Genomic DNA, 23,076 nt, shown 5'->3' with positions numbered 1-23,076 from the left:
GAGGAGAAACTAATGGGCCCCCAGAGTTCAGGGGGAGCATGGAGGAGCCCTGTGGTTTCTGGGCCCGCGCGTGGGGCGGGGGGCAAGTTCACAGTTCACCTTGGAGCTGTGCAGCTCTGAGAATGTGACTCACTCCCCTCTGAACTTTATAGTTTCCTCATCTATAAAAGATGTGGGCTGGATGGTACAAATGCCAGGCTTGGGGCAGGGTGTGGTGGTGCATGCTTTGCAACCATCCCAGCCCTGAAGAGGCAGGAAGGCAGGAGGATCATCCATGAGCTTACAGCCAGCCTGGGCTACAAAGTAGGGACTCTGTCTCAAAAAACCTAAAAATAAAAAAGCTTCCAGGCTTGACATAGAAATTCAGACAATATTATCACCCCAAACTCTCTGAGACCAATGAAGAGGCATGTCTGCAAAAATAAGCAATGACTTGGGTTAGCACTCAGGAGGCAGAGGCAGGTGGATTTCTGTGAGTTCGAGGCCAGCCTGGTCTACATAGTGAGTTCCAGGACAGCTGGGGCTACAGGGAGACCCTGTCTCAAAAACACCAAAAGAAAAAAAAAAGAAAAAGAAAGTGTCTTGGGGTTGGGCTGGGCTCTCAAGGGCTCAGGCTGATGATGTGGCATTACAAGGATGGCAGAAACTGTGGATAGGATCTTCTGTCGGTGGCCTGGGGTGTTAAGAAAGTCACAACTACCTCTGAGAGGATTGAAAAGGCGTGTTCATGGCCTGGTGAGATGGCTCAGCTGATAAAGGCATTTGCCATTGAGTTCTAAGACCTGAGTTTGACCCCCAGGACCCACATGGTGGGAGGAGAAAACTGACTGCTACAGGTTGGCCTCTGACCTCCACATCCACAGACACGTAAGTGAATAAATGTGAAAACATATTTAAATTAATCCTCATGTCCAAGTTTTTTTTTTTTTTTTTAAGTACTAAAGCTGGGGTTAGAGAGATGGCTCAAAGGTTAAGAGCACTGACTGCTCTTACAGACCCCTCTTCTGACCTCTGCGGCATTGCATGACACAGGTGCACTCACATACATGCAGACAATACACTTGTACACATAAAATAAAAATAAATAAAATATTTAAAAAAAATAAAGTACTAAAGCTGGGTGTAGTGTCACAGACCTGTAACCCCAGCACTTGGGAAATAGCAGCCAAAGGATCAGGGGTTCAGGGCCATCTACAGCTACATAGAGAGTTGGAGGCCAGCCTGGGCTACAGGAGACCCTGTCTCTAAATAAATAAACAAGTAGGCTAGAGAGATGGCTCAGAAGTTAAGAGCATTTGCTGCTGCTCTTGGAGAGGACCTGGGTTTCGTCCTCTGCACCCACATAGTGACTAACAACTACCTGTAACTGACACGGGATCTGATGCATTCCTCTGGCCTCCGTGGACATAGTACATGCATGCAGGCAAAGGACTCATACACATAAAATAAAAATTAATTAATCAAAATAAATGAAAGTGCTACAATTAGCAGTTTCTGCCATGCCATGATTGATTAGTGATGTCTGCCATGATCAGCACTGAATATGACAGTTCTTGGCCCTCTAAAACTAGGCCTCAAGCCAGTCTGTGTTTAAGAGGTGGAAGACTTGACTCTAAGCCCTGGCACTCTGCCAACCAGGTTTATGGACCAAAGATTTAGTATGCTCATCCATTTTTTGGAAATGATGAAATCATTCCTATTTTATAGAGTTGTTTGAAGTGGGGGAAGAACGGAGAAGGAGGAGAAAGTCCTTCCCAGATTATAAAGTACTGAGATTTTCGGTGACAGTCTGGAGTCCAGGATCACTGATGTATGGTCATAATGCCTGTGTGGGTGAGACTGGACATGACAGCTAGGCTTGCCATCTAGCTTCTGAAGGGCCTGGAGACAGAGGCTGAAGTGGGGTAACCTCAAGCAGCAAGGCTGCCCATTTCTTGGAATTATTTTTGTTTCCCAGACACCAGGAGGACAGGGACCACTTACTGGAAGCAGACACCTAAGGGGCTCATTAAGTCAGCCTGTGAACTCCATGAGGAATGACCTAGAGGAGACCTGGACATGATGAAACCCCTGAAAACATCAGTGGGGAAAGCTAGGGTTCCCCACTGGGGACCCTCCTTGGACATCCTAGATGGATGACTTCCAGAATATGGTGGACAGCCAGGAGATGCGACTTCTCCCCAGAGGCCATAGTCCTGGAGGAAGAGAAAAGGGAACCATGTTTATGGTTTGATCTCTGTGGGGAGAGAGAATGGTAGGGAAGAAGGAGCTGGGGTAATGTTTAACCTCAAGTGGCCCTGCAAGGCTTCCCCCTGAGGAGGATGGGCTCCCAGGCTAGTGGGGCCATGTACCCTGACCCATCACTCAATGGTGTCCTAGTCTGCTCACACTAAAATCATACTGCAGGCTGCAAAGCTTAAATGTTAATTTCTCATAGTTCTGAAGGCTGGGAAGCAGAAGATCAAGGTACCAGAAGATTCGGCCCCTGGTAAAGTTTGGCAGAGTCTGGTTTGTAGCTCAGGCTAGCCTCAAGCTCACAATGATCCTCTTGTGTTAGCCTCCTGAGCAGTGGGATTATTGGAGTGTAGCCCAAGCTGACCTCAAATTTGTAGCAGTTCTCCTGCCTCAGCTCCCTGAGTACTAGAATTAAAGGTATGTGACATCATACGTGAGGGTTGGTGTTTAAATGTATGAGTTTGGGGGTGGGAGGACGCACATTCAGTACATTACTGAAGAGGAGGAACTTAATATCCCAGAGTAAGGTCACCCCTCCCAGGAGTCAGAGTTGGAGGGAGAACAGAATCTCTCTCTTCCGAGTCCTCAGTTGTCCCCACCAGGCTTGGAGGGACCTGTCCTTTAATCCAGCAGTCCTGGTTGGAGGCTCCCTAAATGCCTGTGGTACAAAGGAGTTCCTGAGTGGCAGGACTTTTCAAAGTGGCCCCACAGAAATGCTCAACAGATAAATGAATTAAAGCCTGGGCAGCTTTAATGTGGGGACTCTGCATATCCAGGTTCCCCCAAATTCTCTCGAGTAAAGAATTTCAGCAGATCCCACTCCTGTAGGAGCTACCCTAGATGCCTGGGGGACTCTCCTAGGCAACCTCAATATGCCAGCAAGGAAACTGAGGCACGGGGAAGGGATTGTTTGGTAGAAGGCATGATGTGTTGACGCCTTGTTCCAGTGCCTCCTCACACCCCTGAGGCTGGAATAGATGTTCAGGTCTTGAGCTCTGCAGGGATGAGGACCTCTTGGGTTCAATCTTTCTATTAGGCTCATCCCTTGTTTTGGACTTGGCCTCCTCAGCACCCTTGAGGAAGCTATAAATGATGAAAAAGATGTTGAAGCTTGTTGACTACTGGCATCCCATGTAGAACTAAGGGCTGGCTAAGAGCTAAGCCTCAGCTGGTGGGAGTTTATAACTCAAAGGGGTGTGGGACACTAGAGTTGGGGAGGTCACATCCTGTTGGAGAGGTCACTTCCTGTTGGAGAGGTCATTTCCTCTTGGAAAAGGTCATTTCCTGTTGGGAGGTCTGGGAAGGCTTTTGGGGAGTATGTTAAAGGACCAGCAGGCTCTGTATCCAGGCCTGGAACTTGTTGTATACTGGTCGCTGAACTAAGCTCTGTGTAACCTCTGTTTTGTTTTGTTTTTTTAATTTATTTTATTTTTTATTGATTTATTTAATATTTTATTATTTTTAATTTATGTTTCTCCTGCCTCAGAGGGGGCATCAGATTCCCCTGGAACTGAAGTTACAGACAGTGGTTAGCCACCATGTGGGTGCTGGGAACCAAACCCGGGTCCTCTGCCAGTGCTTTGAACCACTAAACCATCTCTCCAGTGCCTGTTTTTGTTTTTGTTTTAAAACAGGGTCTCCCTGTAGCCTCAGCTGGTCTGGAACTTGTTTTGTAGACCAGGCTGGCCTTGAAGTCACAGAGATCGGCCTGCCTCTGCCTCCCCAGCACTAGGATTAAAGGCGTGCGCCACCGCGTCCAGCTTTGTGTCTCCTCTGTAAAAATGGGCTAATAAAATAAGGATTTGATCAAGTAGTAAATGTAAAAGGTTTAGAGTGGTGCCTATCGCACAAACATCTGTGGAACTTTTTTGGTTTTTGCTTTTTTTTTTTTTAAATTATGTGTACACGTGTGGGTTTGTGTGTGGGCATGTGCATGTGAGTGCTGATGCTGCTGAGGCTGGAGGTGTCAGATCTTGGAGCTGCCCAGCATGGGAGCTGAGACTTGAACCCAGGTCCTCTGCAAGAGCAGCCAGTGCTCTTAACCATTGAGCCATCTCTCTAGCTGGTTTCCATTTTTTGATTTTTTTAATCACCAAGAATCTTTTACTTTTTTGTTTTTTTAATTACATTTATTTATTTTTTTATTATTTATTCTTTGGTCTTTTTGAGACAGGGTCTCCCTATAGCCCCAGCTGGCCTGGAACTCACTATGTAGACCAGGCTGGCCTTGAACTCACAGAGATCCGCCTGCTTCTGTCTCCTGAGTGCTGGGATTAAAGGCGTGTACCACCACGCCCGGGTTATTTATTTCTTCATTTGTTTATGATAATCCGAAGATGTACTGTAGAACTCTGTTCTGCTCTCTGTCCACCACATTGGTCCTATGGATTGAATTTAGGTCATCAGGCTTGGTAACAGGTACCCTCCCACAGAATCATCTTGTACTTGGGTTTTTTTTTTGTTTTTTTTTTGAAACAGGGTCATCCTGTAGCCCCAGCTGGTCTTCACTGAGTGCTATCTCTTGCCTGCCTGTGCCTCCTGAGTGCTGATATTAAAGGCATGTACCACCACGCCCAACTCTGGCCTGGAGTTTTATGTTTTATATTTGTTTTTTGGTTTTTTTTGTTTCTTTGTTTTTTTTTTTGAGACAGAGTCTCTCTGGTAACCCAGGCTAGCCTCAATTCAATATGTACCAGATGATGACCTTGAACTTGATCTTCCCACCTCCACCTCCCAAGTGCTAGGATTATAAGTATATACCACCATACCGGGTTTTATGTGGTGCTGAGACTTGAACCCAGGACTCAGTGCATGTAGGCGAGCACTCTACAAACTGAGCCACCTTGCCAGCCCTAGCCCTGTTTTATTTTTATTTTTAATATATATTTATTTTTTAAAATATTTTATTGGCTGGGCGTGGTGGCACACACCTGTAGTCCCAGCACTTGGGAGGCAGAGGCAGGCGAATCTCTGTGAGTTCAAGGCCAGCCTGGTCTACGTAGTGAGTTCCAGGACAGCTGGGGCTTACAGGGAGACCCTGCTTCAAAAAGACCAAAAAAAAATTTAATTATTTTTTCTAATGTGTATGAGTTTATTGCTTGCATGTAAGTAAGTGCACCTGTGTCATGCAATGCCATGGAGGTCAGAAGTGGGTTTCAGATTCTCCTGGAACTGGAGTTTAGGATGGTTTGTAGCTGCCATGTGGGTGCTGGGAATCAAACCCAGGTCCTCTGCAAGAGCAGTCTGTGCTCTTAACCGCTGAGCCATCTCTCCGGCTTCTATATTTATTATTTTTATTTTTTGTTTAAGAGTGCATTGCCTGCATGGATGTAAGTGCACCTGTGTCGTGCTTTGCCCACAGACGCCAGAAGAGGGCGTCAGTTCCCCTGGAACTGGAGTTACAGATGGTTGTTAGCTGCCATGTGGGTGCTGGGAATCAAACTCAAGTCCTCTGCAAGAGCAGCCAGTGCTCTTAACTACTGAGCCATCTCTCCAGCCCCCACATGTTACCCTTATTAACACGGACTTATGATGAACTTATTTCTGTGTCGTGAGTTTTTATTTGTTTGGTTTCTTCTGGTATACATTTTTCTTCTTTGCAACTGCCTCTTGGTCAAGGAACAATTTGTTCCTTTTCAGTGAGGATCATGTCAGTGTGGCAGAGAGAGATTATGTAAGGACTAATCTGATCATGGACTCTGTAAGTGCAGTAGTGCCTTTTCACCAGGGAAGTGCTCAAGTTCCACATGACTCTGCATTTTTAAACATATGCTGGAAAAACTTCAGCAATCTTTTTGGGCTACTGATCCTATGTCGGGATCTCCACTGTTTGGCCTGAGTACACCTACCCAATCCGCCATTATGCCATGAATTCCCTTCCCTTCCCTTCCCTTCCCTTCCCTTCCCTTCCCTTCCCTTCCCTTCAACCAAGTGCTGTCTCCCTTCCCTTCCCTTCCCCTCCCCTCCCTTCCCTTCCCTTCCCTTCCTCTTTCTTTCATGTGTGTTTCTGAGACTCTCACTGTATTGCCCTCTCTGGCCTGGAACTCACTAAGTAAAATTCATGAGTGAGCCTCCTGCCTTTGTCTCCTGAGTGCTGGGAGTACAGGCTGTGTCACCATGCCCAGCTGATGTGTTGCCAGGGACAAAACCCAGAACTTTATACATGCTTGCTGCCACTGAACCCAGAGTCACATCACCAGCCTCACCTAGCTTTTTTTTTTCCTAAGATTTATTTTTGATTAAATTTGTTTGAAGGTGATTTTGTTTGCTTTTTGTTTTTGAGATGGGGTCTCCCTGTAACCTCACCTGGCCTGGAATTCAATATGTAGACAAGGCTGGCCCTTGATCTCACAGAGATCTACCTGCCTTCTGCCTCCTGAGTGCTGGGATTAAAGGCCTGTGCCACCACACCCGGCTGCTAACAACTCCAATTCAAGGGGGTCTGATGCCTTCTTCTGGCTTCTGTGGGTACTGCACACACAGTGCACATACATGCAGGAAAAGCACACATACACATAAAAATAAATTTTAAAAAATAGTTAAGTGTGCTGGATGTGGTGGCACACACATTGAATTCCAGCACTCAGGAGGCAGAGGCAGATGGATCTCTGTGAGTTTGAGGTCAGTTTGGTCTACATAGTGAGTTTCAGGTCAGCCTGGGCTACACAGTGAGACCCTGTCTCAGAAAGAAAAGAAAAAAGCCAAGTGTGGTAGCTCACACCTACAACCCTAATACTCAGGAGGCTGAGGCAGTGGTAATAGTGCAAAGACACAACTCCACGTTGTCCTGGTGTAAGACCCTGAGACCCTCTTCATTCACCCGCTACCCCCCAATCCCTCCAGACCCCCACTAATTGCTCTCAGCTTCTGTAAAATGCTTGGCTACTGCTTTAGACATGCCTAGACATACCCTGGCATGCCCTGACCCCCGCCTGCTATTCCCCACCCCCCTTCCAGGAAACTATAAAAATGGAGACTCCTGGCCCCACAGATATAACAGTCAGCACATTCCACAGCCCTGAGAATAGCACCTACCAATAAGAAACTTCCAGGGCTGCATCTTATACATCCAATCGGTTTAAAATTATGTTGGCGCATGCGGGCTCCTTGAACCAACCAAAATGTATCTTCGGTATCCCCCTCCTCTCTTTGTCTAAAACCTATAAAAGGCTCCACTCTCCCTTACTCTGGGTTCTCAGCACGGATCCGTTGAGTTGGTGAGGTCTGAGAGCCTGAGCTTAAGCCCAAATAAACCATAAACCTTTGCTTTTGCATTTTGGTGTGTTGGGTCCTCGGTGGTCATTTGGAGTCCAGTGGATGAGGCACAACACTGGAAGTCTAAAAGGGTTCCTTTAATCTTTTAGGAACTTCCAGTCAGGTAAAACCAGATCCCTGGCTTTGACACAGAAAAAAAAGTCTCAGGACTCCACTATGAAACAGAGTTAAGATTAATTAAAGCTCATTTGTGGGGTCTTGCAGAGAGATGGTTCAAATGTGAGAGCACTGGCATGTTGGGTGTGGTGGCACACATCTTTAATCCCAGTACTCAGGACGCAGAGGCAGGCGGATCTCTGTGAGTTCCAGGCCAGCTGGGGCTACAGGGAGACCCTGTCTCAAAAAGACCAAAAAAAAAAGCATTGGATGTGTGGGGTCTCTCCCTTCCCTCATGGGTCGTTGACCACTGGTCCACGAGGACAAAGGGAGCAGAAGGCAGAAGCGACGAATGGGGTTAGGGATGGTCAGTGAGCACTGACAGAAGAAAGCCCTTCTGGGGAGGCAGGTTCAGTGATACAAACAGCTTCAGACTCAGTGAAACAGCTCCAGACTCAGTGAAACAGCTCCGTTTATTCAGTGGGGGTTAGGGAAAATATAGTGTGGAGGCAGTAGCCAATGCTTCAGCTGATAGGTGCTCATAGTATGCTTTATTTACATGTGGCAGTAGGCTCCTATCATCCGACTACCTGACTACCAGGCAATGCCTATATAGCATATAGAAAAAACCTGGGGGTAGTTTTTACTCCAGGCAACTATGCCAAAGGTCATGTTCCAAATAAGTTCAGGCATCCGTGTTTGGTGGCACTTTCCAGGTAAGTCAGGCAGAGAGCAGGAGGCCCCCTGCTGAGAAGGGGAGTCCTTCCATATAGCGCCGAGCCCCTTAGAGCTATCCGGGCATGGAGGACTACAACCCTAGCAGCAGGGTTCCCCAACAGGATGCTCTTCTAGAGGACCCTGGTTTGGTTCCCAGCACCCACATGACAGCTAATCACCATCCATAACTCCAGTTCCAGGGGATTTGATGCCCTCTTCTGACCTCCATGGGCACTGCACACATGTGGTGCACTTACATACAGGCAAAACACATATACACATAAATGGGTAAAGGCACTTGCTGCCAAGCTGGCAACCTGAGTTCCATCCCCAGGACTCACATAGTGGAAGGAGAGACTCGACTTCACAAAGCCATGCCACACCATGCATATGCACCATGTGCTAGGAGTGTGTACCTACATACATATCAGGGCACACATACAAATCTTTAAAACAGGTTTTTTTGTTTTGTTTTTTACTATTTTGAGAGCAATAAGTGCTTTAACTACTAAGCCATCTCTTCAGTCCGGACCTTGAGTTCTTGATCCACCTGCCTCTACCTCCAAAGTGCTGGGATGATAGGCATGTGTTACCATGTCCCAGCAAAGACTCTTATGCCTACCTATCTTTCCATTCCTTCCCAGCAGCCTCCTTGGGGAGCAAGGTCCTAAGAGTCAGTGGCATGCGGGAAGGCAAGGGCTTGCAGAGGGGAACGAGATGATTCCAGGCAACTAATTGCTGGGCAGGGACTGGGGTGGCAGCTCATGGGGGGCATAACCCAGAAAAGACCACTTTCACTTTCAGTAGTGTCTGCTACCAACCTCTGCTTGAGTGCCCAGTAACTGTCTGCAGCTGTTTCCTAATGACCATTTTAAACAGCAGCATCGTCTCTTTTTTTAATACTTGTAAAACTTAAGTCTGCTAAATGAAATGGTATAGAACATTCTATGAGTAAAAGAAATCTAAGTGATTTGTGTTCACTGGGGAGATCTTGTCCTGGGAAGGCTGCTCTATTCTGGTGTCGGGTATAGGCCTCACTGGTCTGATCTGTCCGTTGTGTTTTTGGCATAGTGCTTCAAGTGCACTCCTCCAAAGCCACTTACCAACACTGGCTGCTTGTGTTTGTGGTGGAAGCCAAACCATTCCTGCTCTTTCATTTCTTTAACCTTTATTTGCTTTTGAAGAATGGATTTGTTCATTGCTGGAAGAATGTGCACTTGGGGTTCTATGAAGTCATCCCTGTCGTCAGTCCTTCCTTGGTGGCGGGTGGTACCAGGTGACAGGAAGTGGGAGATGACACCATTCCAGCATTCGGCTCCCTTCGGAGCCCTTTGCTGCCACAGAAGCTTCGTGCTTTGCTATTCCTTTAACTGGAGCTTATTTCCCCGGAGGCTCACTGGAACTTTCAGAGGAGGGCAGGAAGTATAAATAATAAACATTGGAGCTCTGAAGAGTCACGAGCATGCAGGGCTTTGTGGAATGTAGCAGTTGCAACCACAGCCCCTGGCTTTCCCAAAGCCTTGGCCAAGGCCTTGTTTCTGTGGGCCTGGGTTTCCTTGTCTGTAAAATGAAAATCCCCTTCGCCAGGGCTGTTAACATGACTGAAGCTATGCTAGTCTTCTTGTCCTTGGAGAGTGGCCAGCTGGGAACAAGGGCCCAGAGGCCCAATTGAGTTGCAGCAAGATGAAGATTGCCCAAAGAAGAAGAAAGAGCACATGAAGTTGTCAGAAAAAAGTGATGGGGAGATATGGGAGGAGTTGGAGGGGAGGGAGTGGGCATGGATTTGATCAAAACACCTTATATGCATGTATGAAATTCTCAATCAATTATTTATTTAAAATAAATAAATACATAAATAGATGAATCTTTCACAGGAAAAAAAAAAAAAAGATGAAGACGGCCCAATCCAGTGAGACTAAGGACTCTTAGGTCCCTACACAAAAGGCTGCCCTTGGCCAACCCAGCACCTTGGGCCGTGTCGGGGGGTGGGGGTGGGAGAGGGCATTAGGGCTAGGCAAGTGGACAATTGGGCACTGTCTATTCAGTTTCCTGGTTTTACAACTGGGGAAAACTGAGGCTCAGTAAGAAGAGAGGATGCAGCCAAATGCACTGCCAAGGAGATCGGTTTCTGCCACGGTCAGCACGCTCCTTCCTTCCTTCCTTCTTTTTAACTTTGGGTTTTTTTGTTTTGTTTTGTTTTGTTTTGTCTTTGGGGTTTTTGTTGTTGTTGTTGTTTTGGTCTTTTTGAGACAGGGTCCCAGCTGTAGCTCCAGCTGGCCTCGAACTCACAGAGATCCGCCTGCCTCTGCCTCCCGAGTGCTGGGATTAAAGGTGTGCACCACACCAAGCTTGGCATGCTCTTCTTTCTTGTGTGTCTGCGCGTGCACGCAGAGGTGCATACAGGCAGAGGTCAGAGGTCAACCCTGGGTATCTTTCTTAGTCCTCTCTACCTTGTTTTTGTTTTTTTAAGATTTTTAAAATGTGTATGAGTGTTTTGCGGGCATGTATGTATATATTTGCACTACATGTGTGCAGTGCCCATGAAGGCCAGAAGAGGGTGTCAGATCCCTTGGAACTGGTTGTTAGTTGCCATGTGGGTGCTGGGAATTGAACCTGGGTCCTCTGCAAGAGCAGCCAGTGCTCTTAACCACTGAGCTACCTCTCCAGCCACTTTTCTTCTTTTTTTTTTCTTTTTTTTTTTGTCTTTTTGAGACAGTGTCTCCTGTAGCACCAGCTGTCCTGGAACTCACTATGTAGACCAGGCTGGCCTCAAACTCACAAAGATCTGCCTGCCTCTGCCCCCCAAGTACTGGGATTAAAGGCATGCGCCACCACACTTGGCTCTTTAAAAAATTTTATTATTTTTATTTTATGTGTATGCGCGTATTGCCTGCATGTAGGTAAGTGCACCCATGTCGTGCAATGCCCTCAGAGGTCAGAGGAGGCTGTCGGATTCCCTGGGACTGGAGTTACGGACAGTTGTTAGCTGCCATGTGGGTGCTGGGATTTGAACCTGGGTCTTCTGCAAGAACAACCAGTGTTCTTAACTTTTGAGCCATCTCTCCAGCCCCAAGGCTTTTTTTTTTTTTTAACCACCATATGTTCTGGGGAATCCAACTCAAGTCCTTTATCAACTGAGTCGTCTCTCCAGTCCTCAGCATGGTCCTACCTTATCCCTCACTGACCCAGTAACCATCTTAGTGAGATGGAGCAGGAAGAACAGAGGATGCAGGGCTAAGTTAACAAACCCAGGAGAGGGGATGGAGGTCACTGGTAGAGTACCTTCCTAGTGATATGGAACATTGGGGTTTCTCTGAGAATGAAGCTAGGGTTCCAGAAAATCGATGGCTATCCAAACCTCCCAAGTCAGTGGCTCTCAGGTTCTTATCACTCGAATTTCAATGAAATTCACAGGCCACAGAGGGTGAGTTTCAGAGAGAAGTTTATTATAGCTTCATGGATGGACATTTAAGAGGGAGAGAAAAGCTGAGCACATGCCAGCAATTGGGAGACAGAGGCAGGTGGATCTCTGTGAGTTCAAGCCAATCAGACTACAGGGAGACCCTGTCTCAAAAAAAAAAAAAAAAAAAAAAAAAAAGAGGGAGTGAATCAAGCCAACCATTTGACAGAAAAGCTATTGCAGGGCAAAAGGTGGGGTGGGTTTCCGAGAAAGAGCAAGGAAGCCCAGAGTTCCAGAAAAAGTCTATTTAAAAGAAAAGAAGAAGTGGGGCTGGAGAGATGGCTCAGCGGTTAAGAACACTGGTTGTTCTTGCAGAAGATCCAGGTTCGAATCCCAGAACCCACATGGCAGCTAACAACTGTCGTGACTCCAGTTCCAGGGGATCCGACAGCCTCTTCTGTCCTCCGTGGGCATTGCATGACATGGGCGCACTTACCTACACGCAGACAATACACAGATACACATAAAAATAATAAATAAAATATTTTTTTAAAAAAGAGAAGGAAAAGCTGTGTTTTTCCAGGTCAGGGCTCAGAAAAGCAGGCAGACCCAACAGAACCTCATGGTAGTGCCTCGGGACAGCACTAGGGGGTGAGAACTCTGGGAAGGAGAATATTATCTCATCAAAGGGCTAATGATCGCCCACCTTCTTGAGGGTGGTCCCTATGCCAGGTGACTGACCTAACTGGATTAACTCATGTTTTGGCTAACTTGAAATGCTAGGCCTCTACCCAGGCCAAAGAAACAGATCTGTCTAGATGGGTGTCCACAGAGCCCTGATCAAGGCTACTGTAATATCCCTCCTCTGGAGAGGTACCCTTAAAACCAGTCTAGAAGCTAGACCAAGGATCAGCAGGCCCAAATACATCTGGCATTTCTAGTGTTCCACCAGGACAGGGCCAAGGACATTTTAAGCTTAGGGCCTAGGACACAATCAAGGCCTCTATCCCTAAACTGCTTGTCCATTCTATCTCCTGTCTTCATGACTAGCATAGAAACCCTCTGATCTACCCTTATTACTCAACAAAGACTCCAACAGCTACTGGGTAGGTCCTGTCTTAGGTGCTGGGAGACACCTGTTAAGAAAGATCCAAGGTCATCCTTAGCTACATGGTGAATTGAGGCCAACCTGGGCTATACAAATTCCTATCCAAAAACACAAAACTGGGAGCTAAGTGTGCTGGGACACGTCTTTAATCTGTGAGTTTGAAGCCAGCCTAGTCCACAGCGTGAGTTTCAGACCAGATAAGGCTACATAGTGAGACCCTGCCTCAAACAAAACAAAACAGAACAAAACACAGCTGGGAGGCTGAGGTCAGAGGATCAGGATTCTTGGTTACATAGTGAGTTTGAGGCCAACCTGGGCTACATGAAACCCTGCCTCAAAAAATAAACAGCCAGGTATGATGGCACACAGCTTTAATCCCAGCATTGGGAAGGGAGAGGCAGGCAGATTTCTGTGAGTTCCAGGCCAGCCTGGTCTACATAGTAAGTTCCAGGCTAGCCAGGGCTACACAGGGAGATATTGTCAAAAAACAAAAAACAGTGATGGATTCACATTTCAGTACTGACTTCAAGCTTGGCCTGAGATGCTGGTTTTCCTTTTTCTGGACTTCACTACGCAGACTAGGCTGGCCTCAAATTTAAAGAGTTCCACCTGCCTCTGCTTCCAGAATGCAAGTGCTGGGATTAAAGGAGTGTGTCCCTACGTCCTCCCTCTTCTTTCTTTCTTTGTTTTGTTTTGGTTTTTTCTTTGTTTGTTTGTTTTGGTTGAGACAGAGTCTCTTGTGGACTGGACAGGCCTTGGGCCTTGATGATCTTAAACCCTTGAACTCTTGAACTCCTAATCTTCCTGCCTCCACTTCCCAAGTGCTAGGAGTACAGGTATGTACCATCACACCCAGCTATATTTATTTATTTATTTATTTATTTATTTATTTATTTATTTATTTACTGGAGATTGAACCCAGGACTGTCTGAATGCCAGGCAAGCACTCTACCACTGAGCTAGATCCCCAACTAATATCTGCACAAGAGTATATTTTTCAAGACACTGGACATTTGAGCAAAGAAGGAGAGTCGGTGGGTGGAGGGCAGCGGAGGGTAGAGTCCTTGGGGGCTGGGGGGCTGGTTAAGGATGGTAGTAGGAGATTTCGCTAGAGAACCTATGGGGCCATTCACTCCAGTTCTTCCAGGGCGCAGACATCCTTAGGCAGTTTTGAGATACAGGCTGACAAGGTCAAAAGGATCCTGTGGAGCTGCATGAGGCACCCATAATCCTGGCACTAGGGCTGCCTTGAGTTTGGGGACAGCTGGGGCTTCACATGCAAGATCAAAAACCAGCAGGGAGCAGAGAAACCAGTCTGAGGCTGTTGTAGCTATCCAGGTGAACAAAGGCAGTTGTGCATGGGGCCTCTAAGGTTGCCAAGTGAGGCCCAGCAGGGCAGGGACACTTGGAAACACATGGCAACTCCCACTCTCAGTCATCAACTGACCCTTAGGGGCCAGAGGCAACTGGGACACCGGGATAGCCCTGGTTTGCTGTTGGTATTACTGCTGGGTTTTTTGTTTTGTTTGCTTTTCTTGGTCTGTTTGAGACAGAGTCTCCCTGTAGCCATAGCTGGCCTGGAACTCGATTTGGAGAACAGGTTGTCCTCAATCTCACAGAGATCTGCTCACCTCTGCCTCCCAAATGCGGGGATTAAAAGTGTGTGCCACCATGCCTGGCTTTTTTGTGCCCCCATGCCTGGCTTTTTTTTTTTTTTTTTCTTTTCAATGGTTTTTTGTTTTGTTTTGTTCCAGGCTGGCCTGAAACTCGCTATGTGGTGCAGGCTGGCCCCAAATTTGTGTCCATCCTGCCTCAGCCTCCTGTGTACTGGTATCACAGGCCTGAAGCCACAGTTTTGAGGAAGTCACAAGCAAGAGATGAAGTGGGAACCTGCTGCTCATGCTGGAGCTTCACTTTCTTCCCGACTCCGAGGGGCCTGGTGAGGACTGAGGATGATGTGTGGCTTCCAGTGACTAGCCAGGAGTCAGTAACCACTCATCTGCAAGTTGGACAGGAGCTGTGCCGCCCACACGAGGCAGCTGGGCTGAGACCCATAATGAAGAAGCTTGCACGCCACTTGGATTTGTCATCTGAGGCATTGGCTGCGCCTGTGTGCTGTACATACACATCCCTGAACAGCCAGGGACCAAGACTGGGGACAGGGCTGCTCTTGGACAGTGGAGACCCCTAGGGAGTTGAGAGGAGAGTCTTCAAGCAGGCTAGGGCAGACCTGTAGTCTGTATGCAGTTACCATTTTGATATTTAGGAAGGATGCACATTCAACCTTCTGATTCTTTGCTACTTAGTAGGATAAACCCTACATTTTTGAGTATGCTGCCACCAAGTGCTGGTTGATGCCTTTGTTATGGACATGTGATCCAAAAAAATAACACCTGCATCATGTCTTACTAGAGAGAGAAACAGGTTTTCTCTCTTCTCATTAAAATTGTTTCTAATTTATTACTGGATTGGGCAGTGCTGGTGATTGAACACAGCCTGATTGTCAGGACTCTGCCACTGTGCTAGCCTATTTCTAGACCCTGTAACTATTTTTTAAAAAATATTTTATTATTTTTATTTTATGTGTATGAGTGTTATGCCTGCATGTAGGTAAGTACACCCGTGTCGTGCAATGCCCTCGGAGGACAGAAGAGGCTGTCGGATCCCCTGGAACTAGAGTTACAGACAGTTGTTAGCTGCCATGTGGGTGCTGGGATTCAAACCTGGGTCTTCTGCAAGAACAGTGTTCTTAACCACTAAGCTATCTCTCCAGCCCCTAGACCTTGTAACTTTAAACCACCTAATATGAACATTGCAGTTTTACAAAGAATCAAATAGAAAATTTGTCTAGAGTGAGCTTAAAAATAAATATTTATGTGTGAGTGACCTGATGTTAGAGAAAGGCGTTGGATCCCCTGGAGCTAGAGTGGTAGGCAGTTGTGAGCCTCCTAACATGATTTTTGGGAACCAAACTCGGCTCCTGAAGAGGCAAGAGCTCTTAACTACTAAACCATCACTCCAATCCCTGTTTTGTGTTTTGAGACAAAGTTTTAAATACCTAGGGTAGCTTTGAACTCACTATGTACCTGAGGATGATCTTGAACTCCAGATTCCATCTCTTTATCCAGAGTGCTGGGATTAGAGGTGTGTGCTACTACTGACTTCGCTGTCAGAATCTGGGTATTTTAATTTCATGATTTTTCTTGTGGAATACACACACACACACACACACACACACACATACACACAGTCACAGTTAAATATAAGTACAGTTCTATATAGGTCATTTCTGGTTCTCTAGGGTATTTCCCCGAAGCTATGAGAACTCCTTTTTTTCTTTTCCATGAAGCAAAGGAAAAGGTAGCCCGGGACAGACTCTTACCCTGGTCTTTTTTTTTTTTTCATTATTCTTTTGTAGTTTCATACATGAATATGGTGTATGCTCACCAGGTCTTTCAAACCCACTTCAGGGCTGGGGAAGCACTCAGTGGTGGAGCACTTGCTTAGCATGCATGAGACCCTGGGTTCGATCCACAGTAGCATGTAACACACATGTGGTGATGCACACTTGTACCCCCACATTGGGGAAGTGAAGGCAGGAGAATCAGGAGTCTGAGGCCAGCCTCAGCTACATGAGATCCTGTCTCAAAAACAAAAAGAAAGGACAGCGCATGGGCATGGTGGTACTTGGGAGGTGGAAGCAGGAGGATCAGGAGTTCAAGGTCATCTTCAGATACACAGACAGTTTGAGACCAGCCTTATCTTCATTAGATTGTTTCAACAAATCTAAAAGAAAAGGGGGAGGGAGAGAAGAGACTAATTCTGGCCCGTGAGAAGGCTCAGTGGGTAAAAGCACTTGCTGTGAAAACCTAAGGATCTGAGATCCACCTAATGGTAGAAAGAGAAAACCAACTCCACAAAGCTGTCCTCTGACCTCCAGACCACTGGAGGCGCCCCCATATATAATAGTAATAATAAAATATTTTTAAAAGAAATTAACTCTTGGGCCAAGTCATTTATTCAGCACTTACTGAACATTTACTATATGGGACTAAGCACCATTTACTACATGGGACTAAGCTTCAGTTCTATCTCCCACAACAGTTGGAACTGTGCTTCTTAACCTGAGACCATAGCATCTAAGATGAGGCAATCCTTTGTGCAAATCTGTTTCCCTGCATTGCGGGGTGTTCGGACCTCTAAGAGACTAGGGTGTCATTGGACCGACCTAAAGGACCCCCCCCCCCCGCCTCACATCCACACCCACACCTCCCACGCCCCTCCCTCCAACACTCACACACACCGCCCGCATATTTCGAACCAGCCCCTAGGGGAGCATTATCGCCCTCGAGGAGAGGCTCTGGCACATTTCCAACAGGAGTGTGGGGGGGGTGTCAACCCATTCTCCATTCCTGGCAGATGCGGTGATGCAAGGCTCACGATGCCCAAGAGCAGGGCCATAATTCCGGCTTCCGGATGATTCATCAGCCCCAATGGGCATCTTGGTTCCAACTGCTCGATCAGAGCCCTTTCGCGAGTACTCCCTACCCAGACAGGATACAGATCCCGAACTTCAGCTTACGGTCCGGGATCAGAGCCTTGGGTGTCGGGAGGAAGGAATACTTTATCTCCATCTCCGAACCCTCAGCCGGCGGGAAGCGAAGGGTTAACACCGTGGGCTGCGCACCTGCCGCCCGCACCGCTAGGGGGCGCCGCCGACCCACCTCCTGGAGATCACGTGACTGGAGGGGCGGGACTTAGCGCCAGACTGACCAATAGGAACAAGGAGTGGAGTCCCGGGACTAGAAGAAACGGAGGCCGGGAGGGGTCTCCGGGACCATGGGGCTTCTGACCATTCTGAAGAAGATGAAGCAGAAAGAGCGGGAGCTGCGGCTGCTCATGCTGTATCCTTCCGGACGGTGTCGAGGGTAGTGGGGCTCAGCCGGGTGGGCGGAGCCGGGCATGGGGGCGCGGCCCGTACCCTCTGCCCGCGGGGCGTCACGCACGCGGCCCTGCCACTCCTCCGCGCCGGGGCCAGAGAGGGCTGTACCACTCCCGGAGCAGCCCCAGGCGGGGGATGCTGGTGCTCAGTGGGCCTCTAGGCCCACGCCTGGCCGGGTGTCCAGTGTTACGGGGAGGCGGGACGCGCGTCACCGTCCGTCGGGCTGGGCCAGGCCCACCCCGCTCCTCCCCGGCTCTGACCTGGGCCCCGGCTGCACCCTTGGGTTCGGCCCGCCGGGTGGGCGTGGACTCTGTTGGCCACGGGTCCAACTCTCACACAGCCCCCTCGGCCCCTCCCCACCGACCCGCCCGAATGTTTATTGGCACCTGCTCTCCCACCCCCATCCCCCACCCCCATTTGCATTGTGCCGGGCCCCCTGAACTTCTGTCATCCTGGAACCGGCAAGGACGAGTAGGGGACATTAATGTGCACTTAAAACTCATGTCTTTCTCTAAGAAAAGTCCTGAAGCCTGGCGTGGTGGCGCACGCCTGTAGTCCCAGCATTTGGGAGGCAGCGGCAGGCGGATCTCTGTGAGTTCAAGGCCAGCCTGGTCCACATAGTGAGTTCCAGGACAGCTGGGGCTACAGGGAGACCCTGCTTCGACAAAAAAAAAAAAAAAAAAAAAAAAAGTCCCGAGGAAGAGCAATTCATTCGATAAGTATTTATTGAACACCTATTATATGTTAGGGGGCAGAAGTAAAACAGCAAAAGGAAAAAGGCTGTATTATGGATATGTTAAGGAGAGAAAAATGAGAAAGTAAATAAGTAAAATAGTGTGGGTGGAGAAGAATGCAGTTCAGGGTGGTTAATGAAGGACATGTTAAGAAAGTATCTGTTAGGTTAAGACTTTTGAAAGGTAGGGAGGAACCCAGTAGATGTCTTCGGGGAACATAGGCGAAGGCCCCGGGGGAGGACATAACTGGGGTGTTCACTGGAAAGTTTAGGAGTGCAGAGGGGCTGGAGGGAGGGAGGAGAGCCCGTGAGCTGGGTGCAGTTAGGCAGTTGAATTAATGGAAGGAGACAAGACGGTGGTGTGGAACAGGTTGGAAGTAGTGAGACAAGACGGTGGTGTGGAACAGGTTGGAAGTAGTGAGGTCATTAAGTAGGGGGGCATTGTTACTGTGGTGGTTGAGGGAATTGCTGTGAAGTGGAGTGAGTGTGAGGGAAGAGGCAAAGCCAAGCCTGACTCCTGGGTTTCTACCAGAGTATTCAGAAGTATTAGCCACTTGCTAAGGTAGAGGAGGCTGGTCTAGGGGATGACCAAATTCCTGAAAGACACTGACCCTGAACTCCTTGGCCAAGTGAGGGGCAGGTGAGTGGCTGCCATCAGCATAGAAATGATCCTGGGATGACCCACCTCGGGGGTGGTGAGACCCAGGTGTCCAGAAACTTGTGTGAAGTCAGATGAGGAATACAGGGAACGGGGAGAGGACCGAGTAAGTGTGGCAGTGCCACTGGCCATGGGAGAGCAGTGGGAAGGCCTTTGGGGACCCACCTAGCAAGAGCAGGCTTGGGAAGCATCAGGAGCTCCAGGCTGATGAGTGGGTTAAGACAGAGCAGGAAAGCGGGGCGTGGTGGTGCATGCCTTTAATCCCAGGAGTCGGGAAGCAGCAGGAGGAAGAGGCCAGCCTGGTCCACATGGACAGTTCCACACCAGACAGTGAGGTTCTCTCTCTCTCTCTCTCTCTCTCTCTCTCACACACACACACACACACACACACACACACAGTAAATGCAGGAAGATGACGTTGGTGCAGTTGAGAGTGAACACCTACGCGTTCCTGGGAGGCGCAGTCAAGGGAAGATATGAATGTATCACTAGATGGGGCCTTGGATGGAGAGGATGATATCTATCGCTGCATCTGGGTAGGAGGAACAGCAGTGAGTTGATTATCAGCTAGTAGGGAGGATCCGAGGGGAAAGGAAGTATGGATGGTGTTGGAAGGGACAGGATAACCAGTAGCCGACTTTCTGAGCCTAAGACATGATGGGCTGCAGGAGAGACACTTTTGGTCCCTCTCACAGACAGGAGTCACTGTGCCTGGCTCAGGAGCAGGAAGAAGCCTTCACTGCAGAGCCTGCCTCTTCCTCTCATCCCCCATCAGAATTTGGCTGCCCCAAGTATTGGAAGGAGAGGAGGTGGTTCTTACCTGCTCGTTTATTTTCTCTGCAGCAGAGGCTGTGGATCACTCCAGAAACATGCAGTTGCCACCTCTAGATAATTTGTTCTTCTCTTAGTCTTTCAAAAAGTTGGGCCCATGTATTTCTGGCTTCAAGACCCCACAGAACCTTCTCTGGCACAAGCTGAAAGCCACGCCTCCCTTCCTCCCACCCCCAATGACCCTCTAGGGGTGTGTGTGTGTGTGTGTGTGAGAGAGAGAGAGAGACACACACACACACACACACACACACACACACTCATTGGGGTCTGGGATCCAAGGTACCTAACTTTACATTTTATTTAGTCTATTAGTGTGTAAGCTTCATAAGGGCAGGGACTTTGTTCACTAGCTCCAGGAGGCCTGGCACATAGTAGGCATTCAATTAATATTTGTTGTTGCATAAATAAAGTTGCTTTGGTTGACAGAGATGATAAAATTCTATTTGATACTTCTGTGTTTATCCCAAGCCAATTATGGTTAGGCATGTGCTTGACTCATTTCAGTACACAGTAGGAAACCACTAGTCCCTAAGAGAGTGGCACTGTGGTGACATGACCTCCAACAGTTCAGGGATTTCTCCTTAACCTCTGTGCCCCAGTGGCCTGGACAATGCCGGTAAAACAACCATCCTAAAGAAGTTCAATGGAGAAGATGTAGATACCATCTCCCCCACGCTAGGCTTCAACATCAAGACCTTGGAGCACCGAGGGTGAGCAGGGTGGCTGAGGAGCACTGTAGGGCTGGGGAAGGCTGGGGACACAGGGCCAGCACGACCCTCATCACTTCCTTCCTGCCTAGATTTAAACTGAACATCTGGGATGTGGGTGGCCAGAAGTCCCTGCGCTCCTACTGGAGGAACTACTTTGAGAGCACCGATGGCCTCATCTGGGTGGTGGACAGCGCCGACCGCCAGCGCATGCAGGACTGCCAGCGGGAACTGCAGAGTCTGCTGGTGGAGGAGGTGTGCCCCAGCTTCTACCTGCCACCAGGCCAGACACTGGGGGAGGGGCCATTCCTTCACTGGACCACATTGCTGTGGGCAGGGAGCGAGCTTGGACTGAGGCCTGGACTCATGTCCAGTGGGTTTACCAAGTCACCACCCTGAGTTTCACTCCCAACACTGTAGGTGCTGTGTCCAGGCTAGGCAAGGACAAAGCTCAGGGAGGCCATGGAGCTTGTGCAGGGCTATGAGTGCTGCATAGGCTGAGCCTCCACTTCCTCATCCCTGAGATGAGATGGTAGACTAATATTGTCATTTGTTGTCTGGGCCAAAGCACCCTTTATTGTTGTTTTTGAGACAAGGTCTCTCTACCTCAGGCTGGTCTTCAGGCTGGCTGTGTATGTAGCTGAGGTTGGCCTTGAGCTCCTGATCCTCCTGCCTCTGCTTCTCAAATATTGGGATAACAGATGTGTGCCACCACACTTGGCTTCTTCTTCATTAAATATTTGGGTTTTTTTTAGACCAGGTTTCCCTGTGTAACCCAGGTTAGCCTCAAACTGACTCCACCTTCCTCAGCCTCCTGAGTGCTGGGATTACAGTTTGGTGCTATTTACCCCCAGCTCAGAAATTACCATTATCTTAGCTACATATATATATTTTTAGCTACAAATGTTAATGTGGATTTCACCAGTTTCTCTTCTAATGTGCTTCCTGTTCCAGGGCGAGTCAGGTTGCCACACTGTAGTTAGCTGAAGATCAGGCCACCTTTGAAGGAAGGAGAGCAGGAACCGCTGGCAGACATGGAACTGTGCTGTGCACAGACACGCAGACAAGTGCTATGGGTGTGACTGCAAGTCTAGAGAAGTTACTGTCAGCAGAGGCTAAACCCAGGCCCAGCAGGTTGGGGGTGGTGGCTGGCTGCTAGATCCCTTTATGCACGTGGAGGAGTCTCAGTTGCAAACCCCCTGCAGGATTAAATGGAGGCAGAGGCCAACAGGCGACCTGCTGGGAGCGCAACCATTTAAGGGCTCTGTGAACTTGGAGCAGGGGAAAGAACCATATCGGGCAGGTCCCAAGACAGCCCCAGCAGATGTCAGGGCATGAGCTCTGAGCAGGCTGGAACTACAAAGGGCTCAGGGATCATCTTGTCTAATACCACCTCCCTGATTATGGATGAGGAAAATGACCCATGGAAGGGAGAGATGCCCACTGGGTGGTAGCCAGCTAGAACCTGAACCCAGGCGGGGCTAGCATCAGGGACTCTCTGTCCATTCTGCCTATCCCCACTTGGGCCTCTTCCACCACCACAGGGCCCTGCCTTGGCCCTGCATGCTGCCTACTGATCCCAGATGCTCTGCCTAGTAGAGGATGGGTTCAGGCTGTCCTCCGAGCCCCACCCCACCCCTCATCGTCTTCTCTCCCCAGCGCCTAGCAGGAGCGACGCTCCTCATCTTTGCCAACAAGCAGGACCTGCCCGGAGCTCTGTCCTCTAGTGCCATTCAGGAGGTGAGTGAGGCAGGGAAAGGGAAGGGCTTTAGTGTTTTCATTTATACTTATGTGTTTGCTTGTTTAATATACTTTTGGTTTTTTGAGACAGGGTTTCAGGTAGCCCTGGCTGGCCTCAAACTTACTGTGTAGCTGAGGATGACTTTGAACTCTTGATTCACCTGCCTTCGCCTCCTGAGTGCTGAGATTACAGGTTTGCACCACCATGCCCAGTTAATGCAGTGCTTGGGATTGGACTCATGGCTTTCTGCATAGCCCAGCCTGGTCTTAGACTCACAACTGTCTTTCTGTCTTTGCCTCTCAAGTGCTGGAGTTTCAGGCTGGCATCACCATCCCTGTCTATAATTTATTTTAAAAGCACTTAGTAACTCCTGTAGTATGCCAAGACCTATGCAGGGCACTGGATATTGGTGATTGATAAGGAGTGACCCACAGCCTGGGAGAAGGCGGACCTGGACACAGATCATCCACAGGGTCCCAGCTGCCAGCCTACAGAGCACGCTCTCCTCTGCAGCATTCTTTGCACACATCTGTTCATTTCAGTTTTTTTTTTTAAGTTTTTAAAATATATTTTTTTATTTTATGTGTATGAGTGTATTGCCTGCATGTGAGTGCACCCGTGTCGTGCAATGCCA

At 48.5% G+C, this 23,076-nt stretch overlaps 1 protein-coding gene across 1 annotated transcript in view; it reads left to right on the top strand.

Moving 5' to 3' along the window:
- Nucleotides 1-17,581: 17,581 nt before the first annotated feature.
- The window catches only part of Arl2 (ADP ribosylation factor like GTPase 2), a 7,153-nt gene continuing 1,658 nt past the window's right edge, over nucleotides 17,582-23,076 (top strand). The window contains exons 1-4 of the mRNA XM_008838891.3: nucleotides 17,582-17,734; nucleotides 20,594-20,704; nucleotides 20,794-20,956; nucleotides 22,361-22,441. Of these exons, the coding sequence (XP_008837113.1) occupies nucleotides 17,670-17,734; nucleotides 20,594-20,704; nucleotides 20,794-20,956; nucleotides 22,361-22,441 (420 nt within the window). The 5' untranslated portion in view covers nucleotides 17,582-17,669. The remainder of the gene's footprint in view (nucleotides 17,735-20,593; nucleotides 20,705-20,793; nucleotides 20,957-22,360; nucleotides 22,442-23,076) is intronic.

The sequence above is a fragment of the Nannospalax galili genome, unplaced genomic scaffold, assembly GCF_000622305.1.
Source record: "Nannospalax galili isolate Female #2095 unplaced genomic scaffold, S.galili_v1.0 scaffold1659, whole genome shotgun sequence".
Taxonomy (NCBI): domain Eukaryota; kingdom Metazoa; phylum Chordata; class Mammalia; order Rodentia; family Spalacidae; genus Nannospalax; species Nannospalax galili.
This window is presented reverse-complemented; position numbering and strand designations above follow the sequence as displayed.